This window comes from Lontra canadensis, unplaced genomic scaffold (assembly GCF_010015895.1).
Source record: "Lontra canadensis isolate GAN:19392208 unplaced genomic scaffold, GSC_riverotter_1.0 scaffold8, whole genome shotgun sequence".
In the NCBI taxonomy this organism is placed as follows: Eukaryota; Metazoa; Chordata; class Mammalia; order Carnivora; family Mustelidae; genus Lontra; species Lontra canadensis.
This window is the reverse complement of record NW_022631002.1, coordinates 25,532,869-25,560,340: the sequence shown is the minus strand read 5'-3', so window position 1 is coordinate 25,560,340 and position 27,472 is coordinate 25,532,869. Positions and strand designations below refer to the sequence as shown.

The 27,472-nt window shown below is 55.0% G+C and overlaps 1 protein-coding gene across 7 annotated transcripts in view; it reads left to right on the top strand.

Annotated features, from left to right (window-relative positions):
• The window catches only part of NDRG4 (NDRG family member 4), a 39,549-nt gene that overhangs the window by 4,933 nt on the left and 7,144 nt on the right, over window positions 1-27,472 (top strand). For 3 of the 7 annotated variants that reach the window (XM_032854334.1, XM_032854329.1, XM_032854331.1), the window contains exons 2-7: window positions 14,526-14,620; window positions 18,918-18,962; window positions 26,040-26,145; window positions 26,365-26,485; window positions 26,575-26,637; window positions 26,779-26,839. In XM_032854334.1, the coding sequence (XP_032710225.1) occupies window positions 14,549-14,620; window positions 18,918-18,962; window positions 26,040-26,145; window positions 26,365-26,485; window positions 26,575-26,637; window positions 26,779-26,839 (468 nt within the window). In that variant the 5' untranslated portion in view covers window positions 14,526-14,548. Of the gene's footprint in view, window positions 1-7,361; window positions 7,457-14,525; window positions 14,621-18,917; window positions 18,963-22,841; window positions 23,001-26,039; window positions 26,146-26,364; window positions 26,486-26,574; window positions 26,638-26,778; window positions 26,840-27,472 lie in introns of those variants that run through there. The other 4 variants (XM_032854333.1, XM_032854332.1, XM_032854330.1 and 1 more) reach the window with 3 other exon arrangements.

The following is a 27,472-nucleotide window of genomic DNA, read 5'->3' as shown; positions in this document are numbered from 1 at the left end:
GCCCTGAGCACTTTCTGTATGTTCTAACAACCCTTTCAGGCATGTGCTATTATTTCCTCCTTTTTAGAGATAAGGCCAATGAGGCACAGAGAGGTTAAATAACTTTCCATAAGTCACACAGATGGTGAGTGGCTAGCTGGAATTTGAACCAGGATATCTGGCTCTAGAGTCCCAAAATATGTTTCCAAACAGTGCGGGGTTTTTTTGTTTGTTTGTTTGTTTGTTTGTTTTTAGAAAAATCCCTCTTCAGCATGTTGATCAGCAGTGAAAAATGATGAAAGGGCATAAGTAAAAATGTCAACGGTGGTTTCCTCTGGCGAGTAGGGATTATATGTGCTTTTCACTTTTTTTTTTTTTTTTTGCTTTTCTGTGTCTCTGACTTTTCTCAGAGAATGTGTGTTACATGAAACTCGAGTTCTATTTTTAAAAACTAAAAATGAACAAACGCAGAGGGGAAAGTGCTAAATGCTGGGATTCTGATGAAATCAACCCAGTGGGAACTCAGAGGAAGAGCTGAAGTCCAGTGCTAGGGAGGGGGTGTTCTTGGAAAACTTGAGGGCAGAGCCGTCCTTCAAGGTGGATACTGAAGTCGGTTTTCCGTAAGTGCAGGGAGGAGAAAGCCACCAAGTCACCCGGAGCACAGTCAGACACACACAAGGACGGCCAGACCACGGCGGGGGCGGGGGGTGCACTAGGTGAGTAACGGCCCCCAAAGATACTCAGATCCTAACCCCTAGATCCTAGAAATGTTACCTTATAGGACAAGAGACTTTGCAGGTGTGATTCAGTTAAGGCACCCGAGATGGGGTCATTCTCCTGGAATAGCCAGGTAGACCCTAAATGCAACCACATGTATCCTTCCGGGGGAGGGGGGCTGAGGGGGATTTGACCACAGAGTGTGGAAGAAGGTGATGGGGCACCTGCACCAAGACTCCTCCCTTGCACGCTCCTGGCCTTGAAGGTGGAGGACAGGCCATCCGTCAAGGAGCACAAGGAACAGAGTTCTAGAAGCTGGAAAAGGCAGGAAAGCAGATTCTCGCCTGGAACCTCCAGAGGAAGAATGGTCCTGCCAGTACCTTGATTTCCGCCCAGTGTGATGAAGTTTGGATTTCTGACCACCAGAATGATACGACGATAAATAAGTCTTGTTTAAAGCCTCCGAGGTGGTGGTGATTGGCTAGAGCAGCCCAGGAACCCAGGTCCAGTGTGCCCAGCCAACTCGGAGCCTCTGCGGAGTCTGCACAGACAGTGGGGTTGGTTGGGGGAAGCTGGTTCTGATCAGCCCCGGCCCCGTGACCCCTAGTCAAGCCGGCAGGGTCAGCTGAGAGAGTGCCGCGATGCTGTTCTGTAAGCAGAAGACCACCCCATGAGCATTGACACGAACCTGTCTCTGCATGGGGACAGAGAGCTCTGGTCGCAGTCATCAAGCGCTCAAAACCCCAAACCACAGATGAAAGGCACGCTCTAGCCAGAGAGATGGCACATCGTAAGCCCTACAACAAATACCTTGGAGGATCTAAGTGCTTTTTCAGTTCACCTTTTGGGAGAGACAAGGCCGGGCAGGTGCTGCGTGCCTGGTGATGCACCCTGTCTCCAGCAGGTGCGATGGGGGGACCCTAGCCTCCTGGGGGACTCTTTCTGGCCTGTCGTCTGGCTAGCCTGGGGGGGTTGGTCCCATAGCCAAGTCCACAGTTTGTAGCCAGGATCTTGTTCTACGCAGCCACGAGCGTTTCCTGACACTCTGCTCAGGGGGCAGGGCTTGAGGGTGCCCGAAGTCTTCCCCGTGTTTGTGTTGAGGAGTAGAGATGGACTGCTGGGTCCCGCGGCCTGGGAGTGGCACAGGGAGGCTAGCTGGATGTCCACCAGGCTGCCTGGAAAATCCCATCTGTCCCACCCTGAGTCCTTGCACGTACTTTCCCTCGTGCCTACGGTGAGAGCTCTCAGCCCACCTCTCCCAAAGGCCTGGCCAGTTCCAGAATATTTGCTGACATCCTGGGACAGGGTGGAGGGGGCTGTTATGGTCGCCCGGAAGTCCCTTGCGATCTGAAGTGGTCATCTAGGAGGCCTGGAGGCCCCAAGATGTGCTGGGCTGAAAAAGCCCCGAGCAGCTGGAGTGGACCGTGCCGTTGTCATTCGAGTGTGGAGATGAGCTCCTGCCTCCCAGCCTGTGAGCCTCCCTTCCCCCACCCGGGCCCCGCTGCCCGTGTGTGAGCGCTGGACCATGTGGGGGAGAAGAGCCTAGACGTTGTGTGAGGACTCTTCTTTGCAGAAACTGAACATAGAGTGACACCGAGGGGACTGGGGGGTGTCTGTGCAGCACAGTGGACTGAGGGCACACAGGGCCACCAGACTCTCTCTCCCCTCCCTCCAACTCCTACCTGTTCAGTCCTTTGGGCTGGTTAGGTTCTAAATCAGGCCCTGCCTCAAGATGGCGAGATGGCGGGGGCGCCAGGGTGGCTCAATGGATTAAAGCCTCTGCCTTCGGCTGGGGTCATGATCCCAGGGTTCTGGGGTGGAGCCCCGTGTCGGGCTCTCTGCTCAGCAGGGAGCTTGCTTCCCTTTCTCTCTGCCTGCCTCTCTGCCTGCTTGTGATGACTGTCTGTCAAATAAATAAATAAAATCTTTAAAAAAAAAAAAAAGCTGGCAAGATGGCAGCGGGCTCTCAGACCATCCTCCTCATCACCTCTACCCCTAAGGAGGCCAGCATAGGCCTGGTCCTGACTGGAGCTCGCAGCCCTCCCTGTCTGTCTCTGAGGCCAGGCCCTCTGTTGCATTCACATGGTTCCCAGCCCCCATCTCCTGCCTCACATCTGCTTTCCCCTCTTCTCCTTTCTCTAGGCTCAGTCACCCCCTAGCTGGCCCCATCCGGTCTCATGAGTTTGGGCCCCAACTCTGTGGTGATGTCAGCCTCCCAGACCAGACAGGTGCAGCTGTATCCACTCAAGATTACACCTGTCCCCAAGCTGTCCCCCAACCTCTTGTTCCCAGCTGTCTTCCTCCAATAGCTCAGAGCAAAACCCAAGTCACTGTTGACTCTTGTCCCTCCCTCATGCCCCACGTCCAATGGCCCACAGCTCTCACCGGCCCTGCCTTGAGGACACACCCAGAATTGGAGGACTTCTCCACCTCCACTGTCACTTTCGAGTCTCTTCTGGATCTTTGCAGCTGGTCTCCGTGTTCCCACCCCCATGTCTGCTCCACACAGAGCAGGTGGAAGGAGTCTTTAAAGTGCCAGAACGCTCCAGGGCCCCTCACTCAGAGAAGCCAGAGTTCTTCCAACAACATTCAAGGCACAATATGGTCTGATGCTCATGCCCTTACTGCTCCGTCCCCAGGTCCTTCCCTGCCACCGCCCCTCCAGCCATGCTGGCTTCCTCGCATGTACCTGCACACGTCAGGCAAACGGCTGCCTCAAGCCTCGGCCCTTCTCTCTGCCCTGAGGGCTTCTCCACGTCCGCAGGGCCCTCTCTCTTACCTGCGTGCACCGTTCAGCCCCCTAGCCCCGCCGTCTGGTCCCTTCTCTGACACCGCTTCCTCGGATAACTTGGCGCATCTGACACACTGTGTATTCATTTACTCAGACATGTTGATTGCTGCTTCCACTAGAAAGTTCCCCAGAGGTAGGATGTCTTGTCTGTAATGGTCTCCAGTGCCTGGAACGGTGCCCAGCACACAGTGGGTGCTCAGTCAGTATCTGGTGAATAAATAAATGCAAGAAGGACTTAGGTCTGAGCCACGTGGTCGTGTCTGGAGCTGTGGTTCTCCTAACCTGAAGCCCATGGGTTGAGAATAGAGCAGGGGGGATGTCTCCCAAAGAGAAACCAGGTGCCATGACGAGAAGAAGGGACCTGGGTGCTGAGTGGGTCCGACAAGGCCCCTTCTGGAGACATTGTGTCTGAAGTGGAAAGATGCTGGGAGTCTCGTGGAGTGAGCGCTTCTCTGCTAGGGGAATGCTGTTCCTGGAAACACTAATGATGATGGCATTGCGGGGGGATCGGGGCTTCCTGTGGGAAAATGCCCAGGAAGAAAGCTTCTTACTTTCTCTTTAATTCAGACCGTATTGCAGCCCTCTGAGCTGGCCGAGGCTTGTTGCCTTAGCTTACCTCTTTAAATCTTGCACAAAGATCCAGGACAAGTATATCTTGGTTTCTGGGAAACTTGCCAAATGAGGCAGATACACAGCTGAATTCAAGCACCGGTGTTAAATCAGCTTGAGAATCCGTGGCCAAAAAAAAAAAAAAAAAAGCCAAACTGGGCTTTTCAGCTAATTAAGGTAGGTCATGGTTACCCATATCAGCACAGCTACTGTGAGCCTATGAGGGGTGAGGGAGAAGGGGCTGGCTCACTTACTGAAGAGCGACGAAGAGGACTGCTTCATGGATTATGCTGCCCAGGAAAGGGGAAGCTCAAGTTCTGGCTGAGCTCTAGCATCCCCCTGATTTCCTTTGGGCAAGCCCTTTCCTTTCCCTTTGCTTCCCGCTCCTTCAGCATGTTAGGGTGGGCCTCCAAGACAAATGTCCCATGTTTAGATAGTTTGAATAGAATGGGACAGAAAACCCAAGATAATGATAGATTGACAAGATAAAAGTATATTTATTTTATAAACAGCATCTGAAGATAGGCCATCCAGAATGATGGCTTCATGACTCTCAGGTACCCAGACTCCTTAGTATCCTGCCCCAGGGTCCAAAACAGCTGCTGAAGCTCCTACCATCACATCTATATTCCAGTCAGCAGGAAGGAGGGTGGACTGAAGAATGGCATGTCTCCTCCCTTTAAATCATGTGTTTCCATTTACATCTCTTTGGCAGAATGTTGTCATGTGGTCATAAATAAGTTTTATTCCTGTGATCCACCTGGCCATCTGAAATGTAGGGACGTAGGGGCTCCCGACCCGGCTCAGTCAGTAGAGCATGCAGCTCTTGATGTCAGGGTCATGAGTTCAAGCTCCAGGATGGGTGTAGAGCATACTATAATTAAATGTATGAATGAATGAATAGTGAATGAATCCCAAGTTTAAAAAAAAAAAGTATAGGGATCTATTCTTAAGGAAGATGGGGAGAGCTGATATTGGTGGACACTTAGTCTCTGCCACAGTGGGACTCTCTTACTTGTTCCCTACAGCAGCTGCCCACATGGAATGTGTTACTGGGATTCTAGTTCCATCTCTCCTTAGTCCTAGTCTGGGGTTGGAGGTTTAGTATGCCTGTGCTTTATCCCTGGAGCCATGATGTGCACCAAAACAGAGCTTCCACACCCTTGCCGAGCCTCAGCAGAAGGAAATTTTATGAAAGAGTTCTGTTATGTCAACTCCGAGACGCGTATCTTTTCATTACTTGAACATCTAAAATGCAGTCTGTGTCGGTGAGGCGGGCTCAGCAGCTGTCCTTGCTGCCTCCCGCACCTCCGAGTTCTCAGTGGGAGGAAAATCCCGGAGATGATAGGGAAGCCCTGATGTCAAATGCTGACGTCAGAGGAGCGGGGACTGCATGGAACAGCACGCAGCTGCAACAACTTCGAGACAGAGTGACTCAGGGGCATCACGGACCCGAATGTAGGGAGGTTTTAGGAAGACCTTAAAGAACTTATTTCATGTGTACGTTCCTTTTTAATTTACAAGAGTGATAGATGCTTTTAAAAATCTGGGTCTGGGGCACCTGGGTGACTCAGTCTGTTGAGCGTCTGACTCTTGATTTCGGCTCAGGTTGTGACTTGGGGTCCTGAGATCAAGGCTGGCGTCAGGTTCCATGGAGCCTGCTTCAGATTCTCTCTCTCCCTCTGCTTCTCCCCACCTTTCTCCCCTTCTCAAACAAGGAAACAAAAAGTTTAAAAATCTGGGTATGAGTCTAAAAGAGTAAAGGACAAAAAACTAGATAAAGTACATACAAAGAGTTCTGAATAATAAGAACTCATTATATGAGGAGCACTTCTAAAATTACTTTGTGAGGATGCCTGGGTGGCTCTGTTGGTTAAGCATCTGCCTTCAGCTCAGGTCATGATCCCGGGGTCCTGGGATGGAGCCCTGCACTGGGCTTCCTGCTCAGGGGGACTCTATTTCTCCGTCCTCCCCTCCCCCCCACTCATGCTCTCTCTCACTCTTTCCCTGTCTGAAATAAATTATATCTTAAAATATATATATAATTACTTTGTGTGTATCCTAGGAGTAAACAAATAAGCAAAAATATTATGGAGGATGAGGGCCAGACTTCTTACCATGACAGAAAAAAATTACAAAAAAGGGGGAAATTAGAAAAAAATTATTATTATTATTTTATTTTTTCTGAGCATGCCGCTCTTAATCTCAGGGTTATGAGTTCAAACCCCATGTTGGGTGTGGAGCCTACTTTAAAAAAAAAATTAAAATTAAAAATTTCTTTAAAAAAAACTGGTGTTGAATTGGGAATTGAAGGTATCAGTATAAATTTCAGATTTGTGCACACACACTCGGATAGATACAGAAGTGTGTGTGTGTTAATGTACTGACATACATATCCTAACTCTGCCTGTTGAGACCACCTAGAACAATGGCACCCCAGTGGCGCTGAGCATCCCTAGTGCTTAAATCTTGGTTTCTAAACAGCACCCTGCAATCCAGGATTCAGGCAGAGAAAATACGAAGTGAGTTTTGAACATCATAAGGGGCTAGAAAATAGAAGCTACTCAGAAGGTAATGGGTGTGAGTTAAAGAACCCAACTTGGAGAAGCCAACATTTGGAGAAGTCAACGTGGAGGACCCCCCACCCTGCCCCGCATTGGCCCAATCTGACATAATTTAAACAATGAAAAAATGATAGTAATGGATTACAACCCACTCCATAGAATAACTATCCCCGAGTCCATACGGATGTAAACGAGTCATTGAATGAAGAGGTAAATGGAAGAGAAAGGAGAGCTCTTTCTCACAGGAGGACTCCAATTAATAAATGGAGAAGGGATGCTCAGAAAAGTAAACAGAAAAGTATCCTAAGAAAACATACAGTAATAACTGTAGGCAAGAGGCATCCATGGCTACTACGATTAGTGGGGGAATCTGTGATGGGAAACAGGAGGTTGCCTAATGGAAAGTGTCTTCCCACAAGATACTAATTACAGAGAGAAAGTAGTAACTTCAGAGAAACCTGCAGACACGACCTGAATCAAGGGGTCGAGGTCAGCATCCCCAGCAGTAAAACAGACTGACATCACCTACTTACTAGTGGAATGCGAGGAGAAGGGCACATGGTGTCTGTTCTGTTCTTGCCAAAAATGCTTAACCTCGGCCTGAGCCCCAGGAAATGACAGGCAGGCCCAAACCAAGGGGCGTCCTGCAGAGGTAACCAATCCGTGTTCATCACAAGTGGCAGCATCATGAAAGACAGAGACAGACTGAACGACTGCCCCCGAGTCCACAAGAACTACCAGCCACGTGGATCGTGGATTGGGACATAATTGGGAAAACGGTTGAAATTGATGCAAGGTCTGTAGACGACTTCACAACATCGTGGCAGTGTTTCGTTTCCTGCCCTCTCTAGTTTCTCCTAGTTGTGTTACAGTCTTGTAGCATGATGACATTAGGGGAAGCTGGGTGACGGGAGTGTGGGCAATTTCTGTGCTTTGTTTTTTCTTCACTTTCTCTAGAAAGTTGAAATTCTTTCAGGATAAAATGTTTAAAGTGGGGGATGGGTTATGTCTGAACTGGCAATGTTTTTTTCTCTTCTGTCGATACAGAAAATGTTAGTGTGAGTTAGAATCAGTGGTATCTTATAGCCAAGAAATTTCTGGGGGGACCCCAGAAAATGAGGAATTCTTCCAAATGCACTATCTAGGGAATTTGGAACCATACCTGTAGCTGGCCCCTTCCAGCCCTCTCCCTGTCCCCATCCTGACCTCAAAAGGCTGAGACAGAACCAGGGGCAGAGCCTGGATAGGACAAGACCTTCCTTCAGCATCCCTGTTCCAGAGATGAGAAAAAAGGAAGGCGCAAGGCGGGAGTGACAGGTGTAGGTCCCTTGTGGCAGATCCAGGAAGGGAACCCAGAGCCTGTGCTCTTGAACCCAGTGGTTCAAGTGGTATCTTAGATTTGATCACATCTGCCGTGTGGAGTAAAGATCTCCTGCTCTACCTTCCAAACCATATCCTTCTCTAGCACTCTTACAGCTAGACAAGCACTCTTACAGCTCCCCTGACTCAGGTGAGGACTTTTTTTTTTAAGATCTTATTTGTTGGGGCGCCTGGGTGGCTCAGTGGGTTAAGTCTCTGCCTTCGGCTCAGGTCATGATCTCAGGATCTTGGGATCGAGCAGCATTGGGCTCCCTGCTCAGCAGGGAGCCTGCTTCCCCTTCTCTCTCTGCCTACTTGTGATCTTTCTCGCTCTCTGTCAAATAAATAAAACCTTAAAAAAAAAAAAGATCTTATTTGTTTAGTTGAAGGAGAGAGAAAGAAGCACAGGCAGGGAGGAGGGGCAGAGGGAGAGGGAGAAGCATGCTCTCCACTGAGCAGGGAGCCCGCTGTGGGGCTCAATCCCCGGACCCTGGGATCATGACTAGAGCTGAAGGCTGACGCTTAACTGACTGAGCCACCAGGCGCCCCTGCCTTTTTTTCTTTTTTTAATTTGCAAATAGAGGTATTGTGGTGCACATAGGTTTTGCTTAAGTGGGTTTGTTTATACATAATATTCTGTGATATCCCTTTTTATCTTGACTGCGTATTTTAGAATGCTTTCCCCATTTCAGCGGAAATACAGAAATACCGCATATTTTAAATAGCTTATGGTGCTCGGGGTGTAGATGTCCCATTCTCCTGACAGTCATTTGGGTTGTTTCCACCTATTTTTTCCTGTTCCAAACAATGCATCCTTGCACACCCTGCCTCACAGTGTATCCTGTGATTACGATCAATACCTAAAGACAGACTTGCAGAGATGACAGATATTTGCATTTTTTATAAACTACCAAGTTCCGCTCCAAATAAAGTTGAGCCCACTGCAGTGCAACCAAGAGTATATAAATCCGACCTCAGAGTCTATAAAACCCTGTGCTGTTTCCCCACACCCTCACCCACGCTGAATGCTGTCTTCCGATACTTTGGAGTCTAAAGTGAAGAATCAGTCATTCACCTCATTCAACAAAAACATATCAGGTGCCCTCAGAAAAGATTCATGATTGGTTTGGGGGTCATGTAGGGAATGTGATGGGGAAAGGCCTTCCAGCTGGAGAGAACAGCACAAGCAAAGGCACATCCTTCCTGTGGGTAGCAATGTGCTCACTGGGTCAGCTGGGGGCTTTAGTTGTGAGTGTCAGTATCCACATATGGCTGCCTTAAGCCCAGTAGAATGTGCTGGAAGGATGAGAGTGTGTGTTGTTAGGGTGGCTGCGGTTATGGGGCAATGGGAATTCATAGGCCCAAATCAAGGGGAAAACAGAGCTGGCCTAGATCAGACTTGTATAAATCAAGGGACCATGGCCAGAGAGAAGATCTAGAAGGCTGGGCCAGCAATAAGTGCTATCCCCTGTATCCTGCTGTCAGGCATTTCCCGAGGGAGGCAGAAGGTACATGGAGTGTGGGTTCAAGAGCACAGGCTCTGGGTTCCCTTCCTGGATCTGCCACAAGGGACCTACACCTGTCACTCCCGCCTTGCGCCTTCCTTTTTTCTCATCTGTGGAACAGGGATGCTGAAGGAAGGTCTTGTCCTATCCAGGCTCTGCCCCTGGTTCTGTCTCAGCCTTTTGAGGTCAGGATGGGGACAGGGAGAGGGCTGGAAGGGGCCAGCTACAGGTATGGTTCCAAATTCCCTAGATAGTGCATTTGGAAGAATTCCTCATTTTCTGGGGTCCCCCCAGAAATTTCTTGGCCCCCGGTTTCGGGGGATTCTTTTCAAACTACTTTGCTGGCATGGGGAGAGTGGTAGAAAGGCGTTTGGGTGCACAGGCTTGGACATGAGTCACAAGCGCACCCTCTGCAATGTCATTGTCCATGGCCCAGATCCCTTCCCCGCGGTGGAGCTGGCCAGGCCCCCTCGGACTCTGCTCCTGGTTGTGACTTATTTCATTTTCTTGTGACTTTTCCCGTAATAATGGGATCTTATAACCAGGACTTTCAGGAATGCAGTATCCACAGGGCACCTTGGACTGTGACCTTGACCATGACCTGCCAGAGGCCCCCTCACTCTTAGAGCTGAAAGAATACAAACCATTGCACACTCCTGCCCCTTCTCTTTCAGTCCAGTTTCTTCCTGCACCACAAGGTCTGGCTCACCTGGAGGGCTTCTCCTGCCTATGCTGACTTCATTCTCTGTCTTGCCATTCTGCGGCTTCAGTTCCTGTGTGGCTCAGTGGGACAGCGAGGGGTTTTCTGGAGTGGCGAGCGATTCTTCATTGTGCAGCACTGTACCCGCATGGCACCCTTCTCCTGTCTGGCTCCTGGACACTAAATACTTGTAGGGGTCTCCAGTTGCTGAGACAACAAAGCTCCCCACAGTATATTTCCAGACATGCCCTTCTACTGTCTGAGCAGTGTTTCCATTCAGAAATTGCTTTATTAGTTGATGTAGCTACCACTGATCACTTTAATGGACACATTGAATAGTTTCAGGAATGGCCATAGTAGTCACTTACGTATATATATATTTTTTATTTTTTTATTTTTGAGAGGTGGGAAGGACAGAGAACGAGAGAGAATCTTTAGCAGACTCCATGCCCAAGCCGGGGGGGGGGGGCTCAGCCTTACCACCCTGAGCTCATGACTTGAGCCGAGATCAAGAATCAGGCACTTAACTGGCTGAGCCACCCAGGAGTGCACCCCCAATCACTTATATTTTTAACCCTAACTCATCTGAGGGTTTATAGGGCCCAAGCCTCAGCATAGAATCACATTTAAAGAAGCACACACCAGGAACCAAAAGTAATTTAAAAGAAATGCAACTCCTCTTAAAGAATCACCCCCATTCGTGCTGCCCAGGAGCCCCTGTCACCACTTCCGGATCTCCTCTGTGCCGAGAGGTCTCTGTCACGCAAAAAGGCCATTTCCCTTTATAAAGAACATTAGTGTAGCCTCCCTGCCAATAGGCAGGGATCCCTCCTCCAGCAGAAGACAGCAGGAAAAGAGCTCCAGGCTTGCCTTCAGTATGCAGAGGAAGTAAAGGAAGCCCCCAGTGCCCTATTCTCAATTCTTTTTGTCTCATCCAAATGGGTACCAAAATCTTCCTTTGAAAAAGCATTTTCTGTCTGTCGTCTCTGACGCACCTCTGAGGCAGGCAGAGGAGCCAGGAACGCTCGGGTTCCCACTTTGCAGATAAGCATCCTTTCTGTGATTTGCCCAAAATAAAGCTAGGCAGTGAGTGAAGAAATATCGTCCAGTGTTCCGATGACTCCAGGCCTCAACACGGAGAGAGCACGAAAGTAGGGGAGGGGGGACTAGAATGGTCCCAAGCTTGTTTGGATCGAATATACGCTGGGTTGCCTTTAGGGAATCGGGGATCAGAGGGGAGAAAAAAGGGTGGGGGTGAGAAGAACCATCACTGTTGCTTCCCAGACCCCTGGGATCATCCCCCCACCACCCCCAGCTCCGTGCACCACCCCCACCCCCCTTCCTCTGCAGGAGGTTGGTAGGAATCTCTCTCCTATCCCCAGCTTAACTGAGATAGAATTGCTTTTAACATTATGTACATTTGAGGTGTACAATGTGTTGATTTCATAAGGAATTACATTTTCCTTTAACTTAGCATCTAGGTGCTTTTCTTTTTTCTTTTTTAAACCATAACTTTCCCGGGCAGAAGCCTCTATGCCAGCCCAGTCGGAACGTCTCTGGTCGGCAGCCCCACATCACCACCTGCTGGGCCCTGGGCTGCCGGTGCTTTCCCGGGGCTGCCGCGTTCCCAGCTCCCTGGATTATCAGGTTTCTCTCCAGCCCCCTCCCCCACCGCCCCCTCGATCCTGGGCCATCTGTCCCTTTGCTGCCCACTCTCAGTCCTCTGAATAGCTCCATCCTTGGGGAGGAGGGTTTCGTAACCGGCCTGGGTGAGGGGAGGGACACCCCAGTGCTGCCAGGGCGTTCAGTCAGGTAGTTATTCCCGGAAACTGGCAGCTAAAAAAAGTCCTAATGGGGGAAGAGATTTCCAAGGAGGGGGCCCTTCTTTCAGCTCCCCGTCCCCCTCCCCCCTCTGCCGTGGATGGATGAGTGTGCATACATCAGAAAGGGGGGAGGGGAGAGGATGCCTTTCTAAAAATACAGCCCATCTGCCCTGTGTTAGCTGGTTTCCCCGGAAACCACTGGGAAGAGAGTGCACCAGCGGAGGTGGGGGACCTGGGGGCCTGAGCGGGCAGGGACCTCCCTGTGCTGGGGACGGGGCTCTCCCAAGAGCTCTCTGCAGCTCTCCATTATGTCCGTGAGGCCTGGGTGACCGGCAGCACCCAGCTCAACCTCAGCCTATTTGAACCCCAAACTAGGCTCTGGTGGGGACTCCCGTGTAATCTCGAGGCATTAGCTTCCTAATACTGATGCTTCCTGCTTCTAACAGGAGGGAGGGAAGCCCAGAGAAGGTCTGGAGCTGCACGCTGGTGTCACAGAAATCGGTTCCATCTGAGGCCCTGTGCCCTTGAGTCCCCGGCACTCACCACGCCAACTCCGCGGTCACTGGGCCTTCTGCAGGGAGAAGGGATAGGCAGGGGCAGGCTGGGGCGTGCCTTCTGACCAACCAGCTGGTGGGACTGTCAGCCTTTCGGGGCAGAAGGGAAGGTCCAAGGGCTTCCCCCTTGAGAAGATGAAAATAGAATTGATCCAGGACAAACAAACGGGAGGATGCCGAGGAATCCATCCTTCCTGGTCAGGGGGCTGTGGCCCTAAGGAATGAGCTCCAGACCCAAGTAGGAATCCAAAGACCCCATTTCCAGGCCTGGCCCCATCTGGGCATGCCGTGGAATCTCATGGATTCCTTATCTCACTTTCCTGGAGGGTGAAGTTAAATAACACAAGGACGTACTTCGTGAGCCGTGAAATGCTTGCAAGAAGGAACTGACGGTGCTCTTCATATCGTCTCTAAAAATTGCTGATTTTTCTAGATTTCAGATTGTGGACCCCTGTTTTCAGTCCTCCACCCAGGAAAGATGCCCATAAACTTTACAATGTGTATCCTTCCAGGCTTGTCTGCGGGGCTGGTCCTATTTTGTAATCTCAATGATCTTATATTTTATAACTTCTTTTTCCATTTATTAGAATACAGTAATTTCCCCCATGTTATTACACCATCATTCACAAGTGATTGACCCACGGTTTGTCTGGTGCCTTCTTCATGGACATTTAGCTTTTTCTAGTTTATTATTATTACTCGAGAAAGCACTGAGGTGAGCATTTTTACAGATAAATCATGAGGTACCCTGTCCGGTTTCCCTAGGAAATGCCTTCCCGGGAGAGGACTGCCGAGTCCCAGACCATGAACCTTTTAAATCACTTTAATTCATTCTGCAAAACTGCCCTCCAGGAAGAGGTAGCCGTTTCTATACCCACAGGTGGGACGCGAGGAGCGCTGGCTTCCGTGCGTCATTACCAGCACTGCCGACACTGTGCCAAGTCCATGGGCAAAAAAGAAAAAAAAAGTATCTTGTTTTTGTTTTAATTTTAATTTCTTTGACTTCTCATGAGCTTTATTTTCTCATGTATTTGTTGGTCAATTTTAATCATTTTACAGATTTCCAGTTCACCTCCTTGGCTAGTTTTTCTCCTAGTGCTTTCTAATCTGTGCCCTCATTAAGATCCAAGCGAGGATCACGGGGGTGTGTGTGATCCTGGGGGGTGGCTCCACAGATTGTCTCTGACTCCTCCCTCACCACGGGCTCCTCCAAATGTCCACGCCCAGCCGGGCATGCACACACACATGTGCACACATAACCGTTTCCTGAGGTTCAGACTGAAGCCTTGGTCTCCCAGGATACCCAGGATACCCAAGGATACCCAGCTGTTAGGGGTTGGGCGCTCGTATCTGGGGGCTGTAGGTTGAGCGGTCATCCCTCTCTGTGGCTGGAACATTTAGCTCAGCACCCCCTCTTTAAACCTCACTGTACACTCTGCCTGCCATGTTCCCAGGGCCATCCCCAGCCAGGCTTTTCCTCCCAGGCTCCAAGGCAGCCCTCGATTGTGTTCCTCCCTGTGCCCTCCAGGACCCCACTGTCCACTTCCAACCACAGGGGGATTCTGTCTGCTTCTGTGCCTGCTTCCGGCTTCCCCACACCCATCCCTCTTCATCTCAATGAATGCAGAGTTTTTCTTGACAATTGTTTTAAGAATGATCCTGTGGTGATTTTTCTCTTCTTCATTCTCTCTAGGCGTGTTTTAACTTTTAAGAGCAAATAATATAATGACGGCCTCTGAGCTAAACAGGCGGTTCTTGCCCCGTGCTGAGGCTGCACTTAGGGACCGGGAAGGGAGGGGGGCCGGAGGTTCCAGAAATGAAGTGGTGGGTGTGGTCCCCTGCGCCCCTGCACGGCGCTTGTGCTGTCCTCCTTTACACCGGGGAGATTCAGCAGCAGGGCCCAACCGTCGTCCTCCCTCCCTAGGGCTCCTGCTCCACGACGTGACCATGGCCGGGCTGCAGGAGCTGCGATTCCCCGAGGAAAAGCCACTGCTCCGGGGCCAGGACGCTGCCGAGCTGGTGAGTGGCCTTTTGCGGTCCTGGGGTAGAGGGCGCCACCTCGTGGCCAAGAAGAAAACCGCGTGCCTTCCCTCCAGTATTGCCGATAGCCTGGAGCCCAGGGACCCTCCTTGGGGAGCCGGGCGCCTGGAGTCCTTCCGCCACCCTGAGACCCATGCCTCTGCTCTGTTGCTTTTGCTGCCTTTGAGGCAGGGAGGCTTTTTAGGAGAGTGAGTCCCATTTCAGTGATGTGAAAACTGAGGCACAGAAAGTTAACTGACTTAGCCAAGGTCACAGAGCTGTTGGGAAGGAGGCCATGCTCAACCCTTGGTTCTGGAAGGCGATGGAGCCCCAAGAGGGTACCCGCTGGGCAGTGGCAGGGCCTTTCCTCCTCTGTGGACTTCTCTGTCCTTCCTCACAAGCTTCTGAGGACCGAGGGCAGCTATGACCAGCAGTGTCATCTGGAGCAGTGGGACTAAGGCACTTGAGATTGTTTTGTCCCCAAGGGTCCCCTCCCGGGCTCTGGGTGTTAGACTCCAGAGTTGTTTGTACCCCACATTTTCTTGTTGTGGTGATGCCTGGTGCAGCCTCCTTTTCCCTCCCTGCAAAGAAAAGCTGCGCATCCACTGCTCAGAGAATCCTTGAGCGTGGGGACCCCGAGTCTCTGCTGGTTGTGCCGCTCACCCCTCAGTTTACAGATGGGGAAGCCAGGAGCCCCATCCCCAAAACCTCGGCGCACTGGTCTCTGCCCTGCCCTCTCACAGCCTCCGGCCAGGACCTGAGCGCCAGAACCGCTGGGTGCCTTGTGTTGGGACAGAGTGGCTGGCTGGGTCTCCAGGGGCCCAGCCACACCAGGCTGGCAGTCCCGCCCGTTAACTTCAAGACAGAATCTTGGGTTAACGAACAAGACCTGAATATGTGGGGGCCCCAGGAATGGTCAGGGAGTGGCTGGTGAGCTGCCACCTTCCTTCTAGCTATCTCACTGGCCTGTTCCAAGGCCCCCCATCTCCTGTCTTGGGGCTGCCAGGAGCCTCCCCAGTGCTCTCCTTACTCTACAGCCTTTTAAAATATATCATGTCACTTTCTGCTTAAAGCTGGCCAGTGCCTGCCACCTGGCTCGAGCTGCAACCACTGTCCTTCCCAGGCCCAGGAGGAGGTCTGCAGCCCACCCCCAGCCTCCTCTCCTGCCAAGGGGCCCGCTACTCTTCCTTAGACCAGCCACTCCGTCCCCAGCTGCTGCCTTCCCCTGGGCTACCTTGCTCCAAACTTGTCCTCACTTTATTTGGGCTGCTCCAATGCCCCCTCCTCAGAGGGGCCTTCTCCAACTCCAGGTCCAATACTGACCCCCTAACAGGGATCCTGTCCGTTTTATTACTGGTCTCCCCAGGGCCTAGCGGAGCCTTGCACACCTAAGGCTCTCGGTGAAGAGGGTCGGGTCATCGCAGATTGTGATGTGTCTCAGAAGAAGGAAGTTTCCCAGAACTTCCTGAAGAAGTCCCCCCCCCCACCCCCCCCCCATTTCGAGGCAAGCAGAGCCCAGCCTGCTTGCGGGTCTAGGTGGGTAGATGGTGCCCTTGGGGACCCCTGCACCCTGCCACAAGAGCTGAGGCGTGGGGGTTCCGGAGCAGCTGCCCAGAGGCGCTGCCTGCAGGTACCAGGTGTCTGTGGACAGCACAGAGATCTGAGGGCACCCTGGCCTCGTGATCCCGGCCTGGCTCTCCCACCCTCCACCTCTGCAGGACACCCCAAGAGATGCCCCCACACCCCATCCCTGCCAGCCTGGCCTGGTCCTTACTGCCCCTCCCGCCCTGACTTGGTGAGCATGGCGCCTTTGACCAGCAGCCTGGCTCTGCCTTCTCTCTGCCGCATTTGGTGTCCCCTTCATCCCTCCTGGACCCGGACCTGAGTTTGCCACCGTGATGTGCCCTCCCTGCCAAAGGATCTGCGTTTCAGCCCTGAGCCCCCCACCGCTTCTCTCTTCCCTCGGCCTGGCACAAACCTCGTGCCCTAGCCCTGGTCACATCAGTATCAACGGCCCCATCCCCAACCCCCCCCCCCCCGCCCCAGGAACCCGTGTGCTCCCAGCATAGCCACTGCAGATTCTCGTGACCTCACTCTTGGGCTTCCAGAGCCATTCTGGCCCACTCTTTCCCAGACGTTTCCCCTGTTCTCTCTCCTAGCTGCAGCACAGAAAGGTGTCAGTCCCCTCGCTTCTTAAACCTTCCGCGGTCTGCTGGGTGCCAACTCTTTGCGTCCAGGGGGGAATGCAGAGTCCCACATCCTTACCCACCATCGAGCTCACCATTCCAGGCTTGCTTGCCTTGGAAGACCCGGACGCCAGGCGTGTCCAGGGCTCCGTGGGGAATTTGTTGCTCCTTCTGCCTGTGCCGTATCCCCATCCTCCGTCTCCCCCAAGCCGCTGCTGGGCCTCCTCCCAGCTGGGCCCTCTCGCCCACCTGTCTGCCTCAGATTGTTCCTGCTCTCCTTCCAGGACCTCCTGGGGCCCTGGGTTGGCGAGTATCATCCCTGCTCTTTCTTCATTGGCTCCTGCCCCTCCAAGGCCTTCTCATCTCCCAGGGACCCCTCAGCCCGCCGCTGGAAGCGCACAGCACGCCCCGCCATTATCTGCCTCATCCTTTGTGTTGATTTTGTTTTTCACAAAACTGCTTCCTCCTCTCCGCTCTTCGGGTCTTGAAATCTTGAGTCTAGAAATCTCACCGATCTCCTTCCCTGCCCTCCGGCTCGGGCGTGACCTTCCAGTGAGAGGCTTCATCAGGCACCAGCCTTGTCCCCTTCCCGGAGACCCCCCTCCCCTCCCTCAGAGGTTCAGGAGTGGCCTGGCCACCTCCGCACTCTTCACCCTTCCCGCAGGCAGAACCCCCAGGCCCTGGAGGAGCTGGGAGGTGAGGCCAGAGGACAGCCACTGTATATGCGACAGTCCCAGCCACGGGAAATCTGGCTTTCCTCTTGGGGTGGGAGACCCTCGAGATCCAACTCACTCTGTTCACGGCCCCCACCACCCTAACTGCCAGAAAGCAGGAGGTTGAACTTATCCTTATGTTGAGAGTAAAACATCCGAATTGCTGGTTTTCATTCTTTTCCTTTTAACTCCCATGATTTGGGGTCGTCTTCTGTCTTGTCCATTAGCAGAGCAGCCCTTGTCTCGCCCTCCTTGGATAACATCCTGGTCCTGATCTGACTGTCTCATTTATCCATGTATTCATGGGTAGAGCCTCCTGGAGCTCGTGCAGCACGGAAGGTCAAGTGCAGGAGTATAAAGGACAGAGTGACCGCGCTTCTCTTTAATCCTCGCAGACATGGAGGCTGTGAAGCGAGGTGGCCTGCCCCGTTTGTCACAGCCGAGGTTTCTAGACAGGCACAGCAGAAAGCAAGGCAGAGGGCCAGGGTCTCTGCTTTTCCTGGACATGTGCTGCTCCCCTCTTAACCCCATGAGGTTTCCTTCACTAGACCAGACCCACAGAGGACACACACGTGGGGTTCTAGCCCCCTCTTCCACTCTGCATCGCACGCCGCTGCCTTGCAAACAGTGGGTGCTTCCAAGCTGATTCCCCTCATTTGCATAAGCAGACGCGCATCCAGCTCTGTCTGGGTTTGGGGAGCCCATTCCGGCCCAGGCTTTGTGGGGAGAGCAGAGCCGGATGGGGTCCTGACCTCATGGGACTTGCAGCCCAGCGGGAAGGATGGGCACCAGCAACTCCCACTGTATGGTGTCAGTGATCCTGAAAGCAGGGACCTCTGTGCTTTGAGAGCACAAAGCAGGCAGGTCTGGAAAGGTGGGAGGAGCCGCAGACCCAGACACAGCCTTTGTGCAGCTTGGAAAAGCCCCAAGTTCCTCCCTTGCGGGGCCTCAGCTTCCCCATCCCTAATGTGGGTGTGTTCGTCCTGCCTCTCTCTACCCTCCTTCCCTGCCATCCTCTGCGGTGAGGCCCCCGCGGTCTGACCTTGGTGGGGCAGCAGGGCAGAGGAACCCCCAGCAAGGATTTGGCTCGAGTTCCCACCACTTTCTGGCCAGGTGAGTCAGCCTCTCTAAGCCTCCCCCTTCCCACCTGTAAGATAGACAGCTCCACAGTTTCAATTAATAGGTAAAGTTGGTCTGAGTAGCTGCTTGTAGGCTTATCCACCAGGCACTTAACTTGCCCGCTGCCTGGCAAGCCCTGGGTTGCTTTTGTTAACATTAAGCTGGACCCGGGAACACAGCAAGTGAGTCTGCTCCCGTCCCCTGGGAGCCGCCCGAGCCCCTGGAGCCCCTGGGCCAGGCAGGGCCTAACGCGCTGCCCCTCTCTTTGCCTTCCCTCAGGAGAACTCCGACACCTTCCTCTTGGCCGTGGACACAGACTGGAAGGTAGGTCTCGGCTCCACCTCCCCAGACAGGGGACTGCCAGCCGCCAGCCCCTGACCTTGCCCAGCCTGGTCCCAGAGGAGGGTCACTGCCCTTCTCACAGCCTCCAGGACCCCCCATCTCTTCACCCCAGCTTTCCCTGCTCCCTGCTCAGTGGAGACAGGCCTCTGCTCCCCTGCTGGGACCAGAGCAGGGGTGAGGCCTGGGGGAAGCGAGGATGGAGCTGGGATGCTGTCATCTGAATCAGCACTTTCCTCCAGTGAGGCTGGCGCTCTGAAATAGCTCCCGTTTCCGTGGAAACCGTCGCCGGGACAACCGTGTCCTCTTGAGTTTGATGCCAGGTTCCCTGTGAAAATTGAAATTGTTCTTTGTGTTTATTCCTCTGCATGGTGCCATTCCTTCCCTCTGAGTCCCATCGTGGCCCTCTATTTCCGGGCCTCAGAAAACATCTGAAGGCAGACGCAGCGGGAACCTCCACAGGTTCCAAAGTGCTGCTGGCCATCAAAAGCTGCTGAACCAAATCAGACCCTTCTAGGACCTTCCTCCTGGCTGGCCGGAAGGGCCCTCGCCTGAGCCTGCCTTCAGTTTGGTTTGGTCTCAGGAAGCCCGCCCCCCGCCCCCGGCCCCCATAGCCCCAGCCTCCAGGTCTGGACGCCAGGGTGACGCAAGGTGGGGAGGCCGGTAAGCTCCTCCCCCTAGCACCCTGTGCTGCAGCAGGGACCCGGATCCCAGGCCTGTGCGGCAAGCCCTGGGTCATGTGTCCGTTCAAGGACACCAGAGGAGGCCTTGGAGCCGCCCACGTGCATGTGCTCCCGTCCCCTGGGAGCACCGGTTCCAAACACAAAGGGGTCTGGAGCTGAGGACGGGATGGGGTCTGGGGAACAAACGGGAGCCCAGGAGCAGGGAGAGGAGGGATGTGGCTGGGAGGTGGCCCAGGCCCAGCTGGGGATCTGTGCGGGCGCCTCAAGGGGGACGTCTTGTTCTCCCAGCTCGGAGGAGGACAGGACAGACAGCCCCTTTGCGCCAGAAGGGGGCTGGAGAAGTAAAATCCCCAAGAGGCCAGGCTAGACCTGGCTGACAGCAGGTGGGACCCACCAGACCAGTAGTGTTGACTGCCAGCCCCCAAAACACAGCTGGGGAGTATGAAAGGGGCCAGGGGAATCCTGGGGTCCTTTGAACCTATGCCCCATGGGCCAGGCCAAGCTGGCTGGCCAGCTGTGTTCAGGCCCGTTTGCTCCGTAAAGGACAGCAGGTGTTAGAGGCTCCCGCCCCTCTACTCCACTTACACCCCCAGAGGCTGCCGCCTCTTTTTTCTTTTTTCCCCTAGAAAAGCAGCTGAGAGGATGCATGACCCTTATCTGGGCCAAGGCCTGGCAGGAATTTTGTCCCCTTTTCATTCCTTGCCTCAATGGACCCAGCCAGTGCGGGAGGCATGACAAACAAGAGCCCAACAGACCTGGGTCCAGGGCCTGTCCCTTCCACTTGTGGGCCGTGTGACCTCCAGCACCTGTCACTACCTTATCTGCACAGTGAGGACAGAGAGCTCAGACCTCCCCGGGAAGTGATGCCCGAGGCCCAGCACTCAGATCCCGAGCTCCCAGTGACTGTGGCCTCCAGAGTGTGGAGTCAGAGACAGGCAGCCTGGGTGTGGTCCCTGCTCCTGTGTGATGCTGGGCAGGTGACAGAACCTCTCTGTGCTTCATTTTCCTCATCTGTAAAGTGGATGTTAAGGAGATAAAATAAGGTGACTTGTGCAAGGTGTTTGGAAGAGCTGGCAAGTGGGAGATATGCTAATAAGCATTTGCTGCCCTTAACAAGTGACCCCAGGCCCTGAGTGCTAAGGTGCTGGAAAGCTCTGTGTTTACTAGCCAAGTGGGACAGAAAACTTCTCTGTGCTTTAGTTTATCCATCCTTTTCCATAGCTGTCCAAGGACTATGTGTTATCCTTGCAGCTGTCTACGCAGACAGCACAGCTGTTCTCCCATTTACAGATGTGGAGGCTCAGAGAGGTTGACTGACTTGCCCAGGGTCACACAGCAGAGAAGGGGAGGAGATACAGCTGGAGCCAAGGTTTGGCTGGCTAGGACCTGACTCTGCCTTGGGACCTGACCCGACCACAGTCCAGGGAAAGGACCACAGTGTGGAAAGACACACAGATTGCCCTGTTTCTCCCCTTAGGGCTTGGGCAGGCACGAAGTCAGGTCTGGAGCCCCTCATAGAGCTCTTGCTTGTTTTCACAGCAACTCTTCAGGAAGGCTGGATTCCTGTGTTACGGTTGAGCCTGAAGCACAGAGAAATTACAAAGCCTTACCTGGGGTTACCCAGCTAGTGGGTGGGGGAGCCAGGACTTGAACTCGGGTCTGTGGTTTTGAAGCCAGCGAGATGAGCGGAAATGGGGGCCTTGGCTGGGAGTGGGCAGTGTCCAGGGTTAGCTTCTCACTGGGGACCAAGAGTGGCAGAGCCCCTCGGAGGTCAGAGGTTGGACTGGGCATAAGGTTGGTTGGGGACCACAGAAGAGCAGTGGGAGGACAACCCTTGTCCCCTCTAAGGAGCAGGTAGGAGGAGTGAGGGAACAGGGCAGGGGCTGGGCTGTGCCAGAGTGGCCGCAGGGACCAGGGAGCACGGCCCGTCTCTAAGGGGCAGGGGGACACCCCATTCCGCACCCTCGCTGTGCCGGGAGAGTGCAGAGTGTGGGGTCCCTAGAGCCGGAGGTCACAGATGGGGCAGGGAAAGTTGTTGGTGCGCCCAGGGCAGAGGACGTGGCTGGGAATAGCACACATGGCAGGTGTTGACCAGGTCACTGGATGCCCAGAGATGGGGGGGCAACCCCCTTGCCTCAGGGCTGCCAGCCAGAGTGCAGGGCTGGCAGAGCAGGCCGGCCTGGGTGGCGCGTTCCCTCATGAAAGAGACGGAAAGGGGGCACAGGCGCCCAGCACCCTCCTCTGAGTCGTTCCTGCTTCTCTCAGTCCTCGGGCTCCCTCCTACCCTCCACTCCCTGACCCATTTCCTCTCCTCTCCTCTGCCTCCTCCTTCCCAGTTTACTCTGTCCAAGGGTCTCTAGCCAGCTCCCCACACAAGTCCTTGCTGCTCAGGAGGACAGGGCACGGGCCGCCCCCACCGTGGGTTGGCCCAGAACAGAGCTGGGGCGTCTGCAGGAGGCGGGCCCGGCTGCGCTGGCAGGCTGACTCTCCTCTTCTCCCATGGTGGCCTCCAGCCCCTTGCTGTAGGATGCAGATGGGAGGGCAAAGCTGTTGTGTGCCCACCATGCCGCTGGTCCTGCCAATGGCCCTGTGGCCAGGCACGGGGCGTACATGTGGCTAGAGTGGGGGCTGCCCTAAGGGAGACCCTGGGGAGTGGAGGAAGAACAGGCCCTGGAACAGGGTCACCACAGGTTGCCCCAGATAGCCAGTCACTCCCCCATCCTGTCAAGGTTAAGTGAGCCAGACCGACCTGAGGTGGAGGCTGGGCTCCCAGCCCTCTCAGGCCCTCCCTGCTCCCCAGGGAACGGGTCAAGGGCTGTGCCATCCAGGGCATGCCTGTGTTCCCTGCCGTATGTTGGGGTGCGTGTCCATGAGCGGCTCCTGAGTCCCTGACACAGGAAACACCTGTATGGGTAGATTCTTGTCTCATCTTCCCAGGATCCTGCATGCGGCTGGGGGGTGGGGTGGGGTGCAGGGCCTGGGGACCAGTAAGGATGCTGTGTTGCTGGGAAGTGGGGGGAGCAGGAGGAGGAGCAGGAGCTGGGGTGAGTGAGGACTTTGGAAGCCAATGAGAGCCGGGTTCGTCTCCCGCCTGCCAATCTGGAAGCAGGGGCTGGGGAGAGCAAGTGGCTGCTCAGAAACCCCGCAGGGAGGCGGGGCAGGCCTTCGGCTGGGCTCTGCATATAAATGGCCCAGGGAGCGGCACCCCATCACAGCACCGCCATCTCCCCCTCGCTCTGCCCCCTCCCTCTGGACCCCGGTGACTCAGGCCTTTGTTTGCCCTGCCTGGTAGAGGCGGATCGCCTTCTCGCTCGGCAAGATGCCGGAGTGCTGGGATGGGGTGAGTGAGGGTTCTGGGGGCGGCCAGGTGGGTAGGGAGCAAGGGACAGCCCGTGCCTCTGGTGGCGGAGCTGCTTTTGGTCGCCTCACCTTGGGCATCACGGAGGCAAGGCCGGCGGCAGGTTCTAGAGTCCCTAGTGCCCCTGGCCTGCAGCAGTGGCTAGGGGGTCAGCTGCTAGTCAGGGCCTGCGGGGAAGGGCTGAAAGCCGCAGAAAGCGGAATGAGCTGTGCGACCTGCCTGCAAGCCTGGGCGCGCGCATCTTCCATTGACGGTGTGCCCTTGGCCTGGCAGGTGCCCGGCTGGCATCTGCCGCGGGCCTGTGACCGCCTCAGCCCCGGGGGGGGGGGGCTCTCTTCCCTGCACGTGTCAGGGTGTCACTCTTCCTGACCCCGCAAGGGTTGTCCTGGTTGTTTGGGTGGCTGCACCGGAGTGAGAACGGAAGGACAGCCTCTTCCTTCCTTCTTCCTTGCGGTCCCCAGGGAACTTCGGAGCCAGTTTGGCTGAGGCGGGGATGTCTGGGCCGGCTGCTGTCACAGCCTTCAGGCCGAGGTCCCTGCGAGAGCGGAGATGAGGAGGGGTTGCGGTGTCTTATTTGGAGGGTGGGGGAAGGCAGCGCTGGAGCCATGATCCTGCTGGGGTAAGGGCCCGGGGCAGCAGTGCCCAGGGGTACTGTTCTTCCTCAAAGACGGAGAAGCCAGGACCCAAGTCCTCCTCCACCCCTCGCCCAGCCTGCCCTGCCGGGGCACAGCACCCCCCCCCTCCGCTGCTCCGCACCCATACAGCACGTCAGCGCCTACCCCAGGTGGTCGGCCCAGTCGCTGATGTGGTTGATGAAATGAATCGTACTAGCCGCCTCGCTCTAGCCCCTCACCCCCACCCACACGTTGAAACCCAGCTGGGACCACCCGCCACCCCAGCTCTCAAGGTCATGAGCGAGGGGAGACGGACCCATCAAGAGAGGACGTCAGAGCCCCCGCCTCCAGGTGGGCGCTTGCCCCGCTGCGGCAAGGGAGGGGGCTCTGACGTCACTGGCAGCCAATGAGAGCGCTCGGACCTGGGGGCTGGGGGCTCAGAGCCCATCCGGCTGCAGCCCTCCGGTCGCCCGTCTGGTGCTGCGCCCCGAGGGATGACGGGGACACTAGGCTCCTGTCTGGCTGAGCTGGGTCAGAGCTCCTGGGTCGGTGGCGGGGTGGGGGGGAGATGGGGGGGTGGGTGTTCCGCCAAGTCACTGGGCTGCACGGGACCAGCCTTTGGGGGAGGAGAGCACTGTGCCTAAGTCCCGAGGCCCAGGGTCTGCTGATGGTGACGCGGGGTCACACCAGGGCTGGAAGCGGGTAGACACCCCCCTCGCACAGCGACCGGTGGCAGAGGTGTGTGGGTGGACGACTGCCGCCCTGGGCCCTGACTGGTACCCCGGGGCCAGCGCTGACCCCCGCGGAGAACCGCCCTTCACGCAGCAGGAAGCGCATTGCAGCTCTTGTGTGCATGGCGCCCCTCCTGCCCCCCACCCTCTGCCCTCCAGAGCTGAGGGAGTAGTGTGGGGGCTGGGGGACCAGGCAGCACGGCCCCCCAGCAGGGACAGGAGGCCGTGGAGAGCTGCCTGCTTGGAAATCTCTGGAGCGGAGCCTTCAGGGCATTCTCCTGGCCTCGGAGGCTGGCACCTGGTAAGGCCCAGCTTACCCCTTCTGGGCTTGACCTTGAGCAACTCATTTCTCCTTTCCCAACCTCAGTTTGCTCCTCCAGGACTTGGGTCCCTGTGAAAAGTAAATGAGACACACGATGGTCAGCCATCAGTGAGCAGGAAGCGTTCCTTGTTTTGTTGGCCCTGAGGACAGGCCTGGGATGTGGGGAGCCTGTGGTAGCCCTGGGCCCACTTAGAGGACATCAGGTTTATTGAACAGGGCATCATAGCAGAATTGTGGCTCCCAGGGTTTGGCCTTTGGCTGTGGGGTTGATGCTACCTTGTCATTCCCTGCTGAGACACAGGGGTCCTCTGAGCCCTGACCCAGGAAGACGAGACCCCAGGAAGCTGTCTCCTGTCTTGAATTCCCCCTTTTCCATCAGGAGCAGGAACTTGGCTTCTCTCTGAACCTAAGTGTTCTCCACGTGCAGAAGGGGAAAATGCATGCATAACATGCTTGGCACTTGGCACACATTTGGGGGTCAGTCACTCCTGCCCTTGACCTTAGCCCCACCTCCCACTCACAGGGCCAGCTCACACCCGTGGTGCAGGGCAAGGCTGTTAATTCAGCTCTGACAGACCCTCCTGGAGTCTGACCATCAAGCCACCAAAAGTGACTAGTTTGCAGAGAGACCAGCCCCCAGGGCACATCCCCGAGGCTCAAGGATGCCTGCGTACATTGGCCTCCTCCTCCAGCATCCAGCGCCTTTTCTCAAAGGACTGGCAACCCCAAGCCGCAAAATCAAGGGAGTGAACCAAGAGGATCCCAGAGTGGTCACTGCAGAAGGCCTTTGGGGTTGGGTTCTAACCACACCCTGCCGGAAGCGAGGCCTTGGGGGTCACGGGGATGGGCATTGGAAGGAGAAAACGTGAGCAAGAGTCTGGAGGTGGGAGCCAGGGACAGTGTGGGTGCCGGAGGCTGGGCTTGGCTGGGGGCTGGGGGGTGTGACTGCAGATTTCAGGTGGGGCTGTCCAGGCCATTGACCTTCAGCAGCAGCCCTGAAGGATTCTGAGTGAAGAAACACGGCGAGGGCAGGACTCAGGCTGGAGTGGCTGTGCTGTCCTGGAGGGGGGCTGCAGTGACTTGGAGAGAATGAGCTTCACTGGACCCTGCAGGGCCAAGAGTGGCGGGGACTGGGCAGTGGCAGGCCACCCCACTGGTTAGCAGACCTCCCTGTGCACGCCAGCCATCCAGGAAGGGTGCTCCTCCCCCCTGCCCCAGGGTCTGCTCTCCTGGGGGGCTGCCCGGGGCGAGGGGTGTGGTGGAAGGAGAATAAGATGCCCCCTGCTGGGAGGTGGGGGGGGGTTGCCCACCACAACCAGGAGTAAGGGCTGCCCCTGTGCTATTTTCCCTCCAGGAACATGACATTGAGACACCTTATGGCCTGCTGCACGTGGTGATCCGGGGCTCTCCCAAAGGGAACCGCCCGGCCATCCTCACCTACCATGATGTGGGCCTCAATCGTAAGTGCACCCCCGTCCCATCCTGCCTGCCTTGGCCTTCCCTCCTTCCCCGCAGGGCCGCCGACATCCCCACTCACGCTCAGCTCTGTGACCTTAGCCATCTGGGCCTCGGTGTCCCTGCTGGACCATGAGGCGGATCACCTCCACCTTCCCTCCCTCTCAGGCCCGCAGGCCTCCCCACCCCTTTGCTGAGCCACAGCCGCGACTGTGTCTTTGCAGACAAGCTGTGCTTCAACACCTTCTTCAACTTCGAGGACATGCAGGAGATCACCAAGCACTTCGTGGTGTGCCACGTGGATGCCCCCGGGCAGCAGGTGGGGGCGTCGCAGTTTCCCCAGGGGTAGGTACCGGGGAGCTCTCCCCACTCCAGATCGCCCCGGCTCCGTGGTCCAGGCCGCGCCCGGCCCTGACCGCCCGCTCCACCCGCAGGTATCAGTTCCCCTCCATGGAGCAGCTGGCCGCCATGCTCCCCAGCGTGGTGCAGCACTTCGGGTGAGTCCCACCCAGACCCTGGTCCTGGGCTGGGGGCCGGAGGCTGCCCCGCGCCGCCGCAGGGCCAGCAGGCACCGGCTGAGGGCAGTCGCGGGCAGCGCCTCCCCTGGCCCTGGAGTGACCAGCCCTGCTCTCCGCCAGGTTCAAGTACGTGATTGGCATCGGAGTGGGAGCTGGAGCTTACGTGCTGGCCAAGTTTGCCGTGAGTCTCCCTCCTCCCACACCCCTCCCAGGGCTGGCCTCTCCCTGCAACGCTTCAGCCACAGCCACAGGAACATTTGCTCTTTCTTCCTGCTGCTCCCCCTCCCCCTACTTCCTCTTCACTTAGAAAATCCCCCCCCCCTTTTTTTTCTTTTTCATCCCAGGAAATTAAAAAGAGAAATTATTTTTCCATACATTTCTTCAAAAGACTATAAACGGTAACTTGCATAGCCATTAGCCCAAACCCAAATATCTGCGAGCCACAAACTCTACAACAAATTGTTCTAGCCACTGAGCAAGGATTTTCCTAATCACTTACACACTAATTAGGGTAATTTTTACTCTTTTACATTTCTTTCTTTTTTTTTTTTTTCAAAGATTTTATTTATTTATTTGGCAGAGATCACAAGTAGGCAGAGAGGCAGGCAGAGAGAGTGGGGGAAGCAGGTTTCCTGTGGAGCAGAGAGCCCGATGCGGGGCTCCATCCCAGGACTCTGGGATCATGAACTGAGCTGAAGGCAGAGGCTTAACCCACTGAGCCACCCAGGTGCCCAATAAATGGGAGTCATTTCTTAACCAAAAATTACACTTATGTTAAGTTTGGAAGAATTATTTTTTTTTTCAAATTGTCACA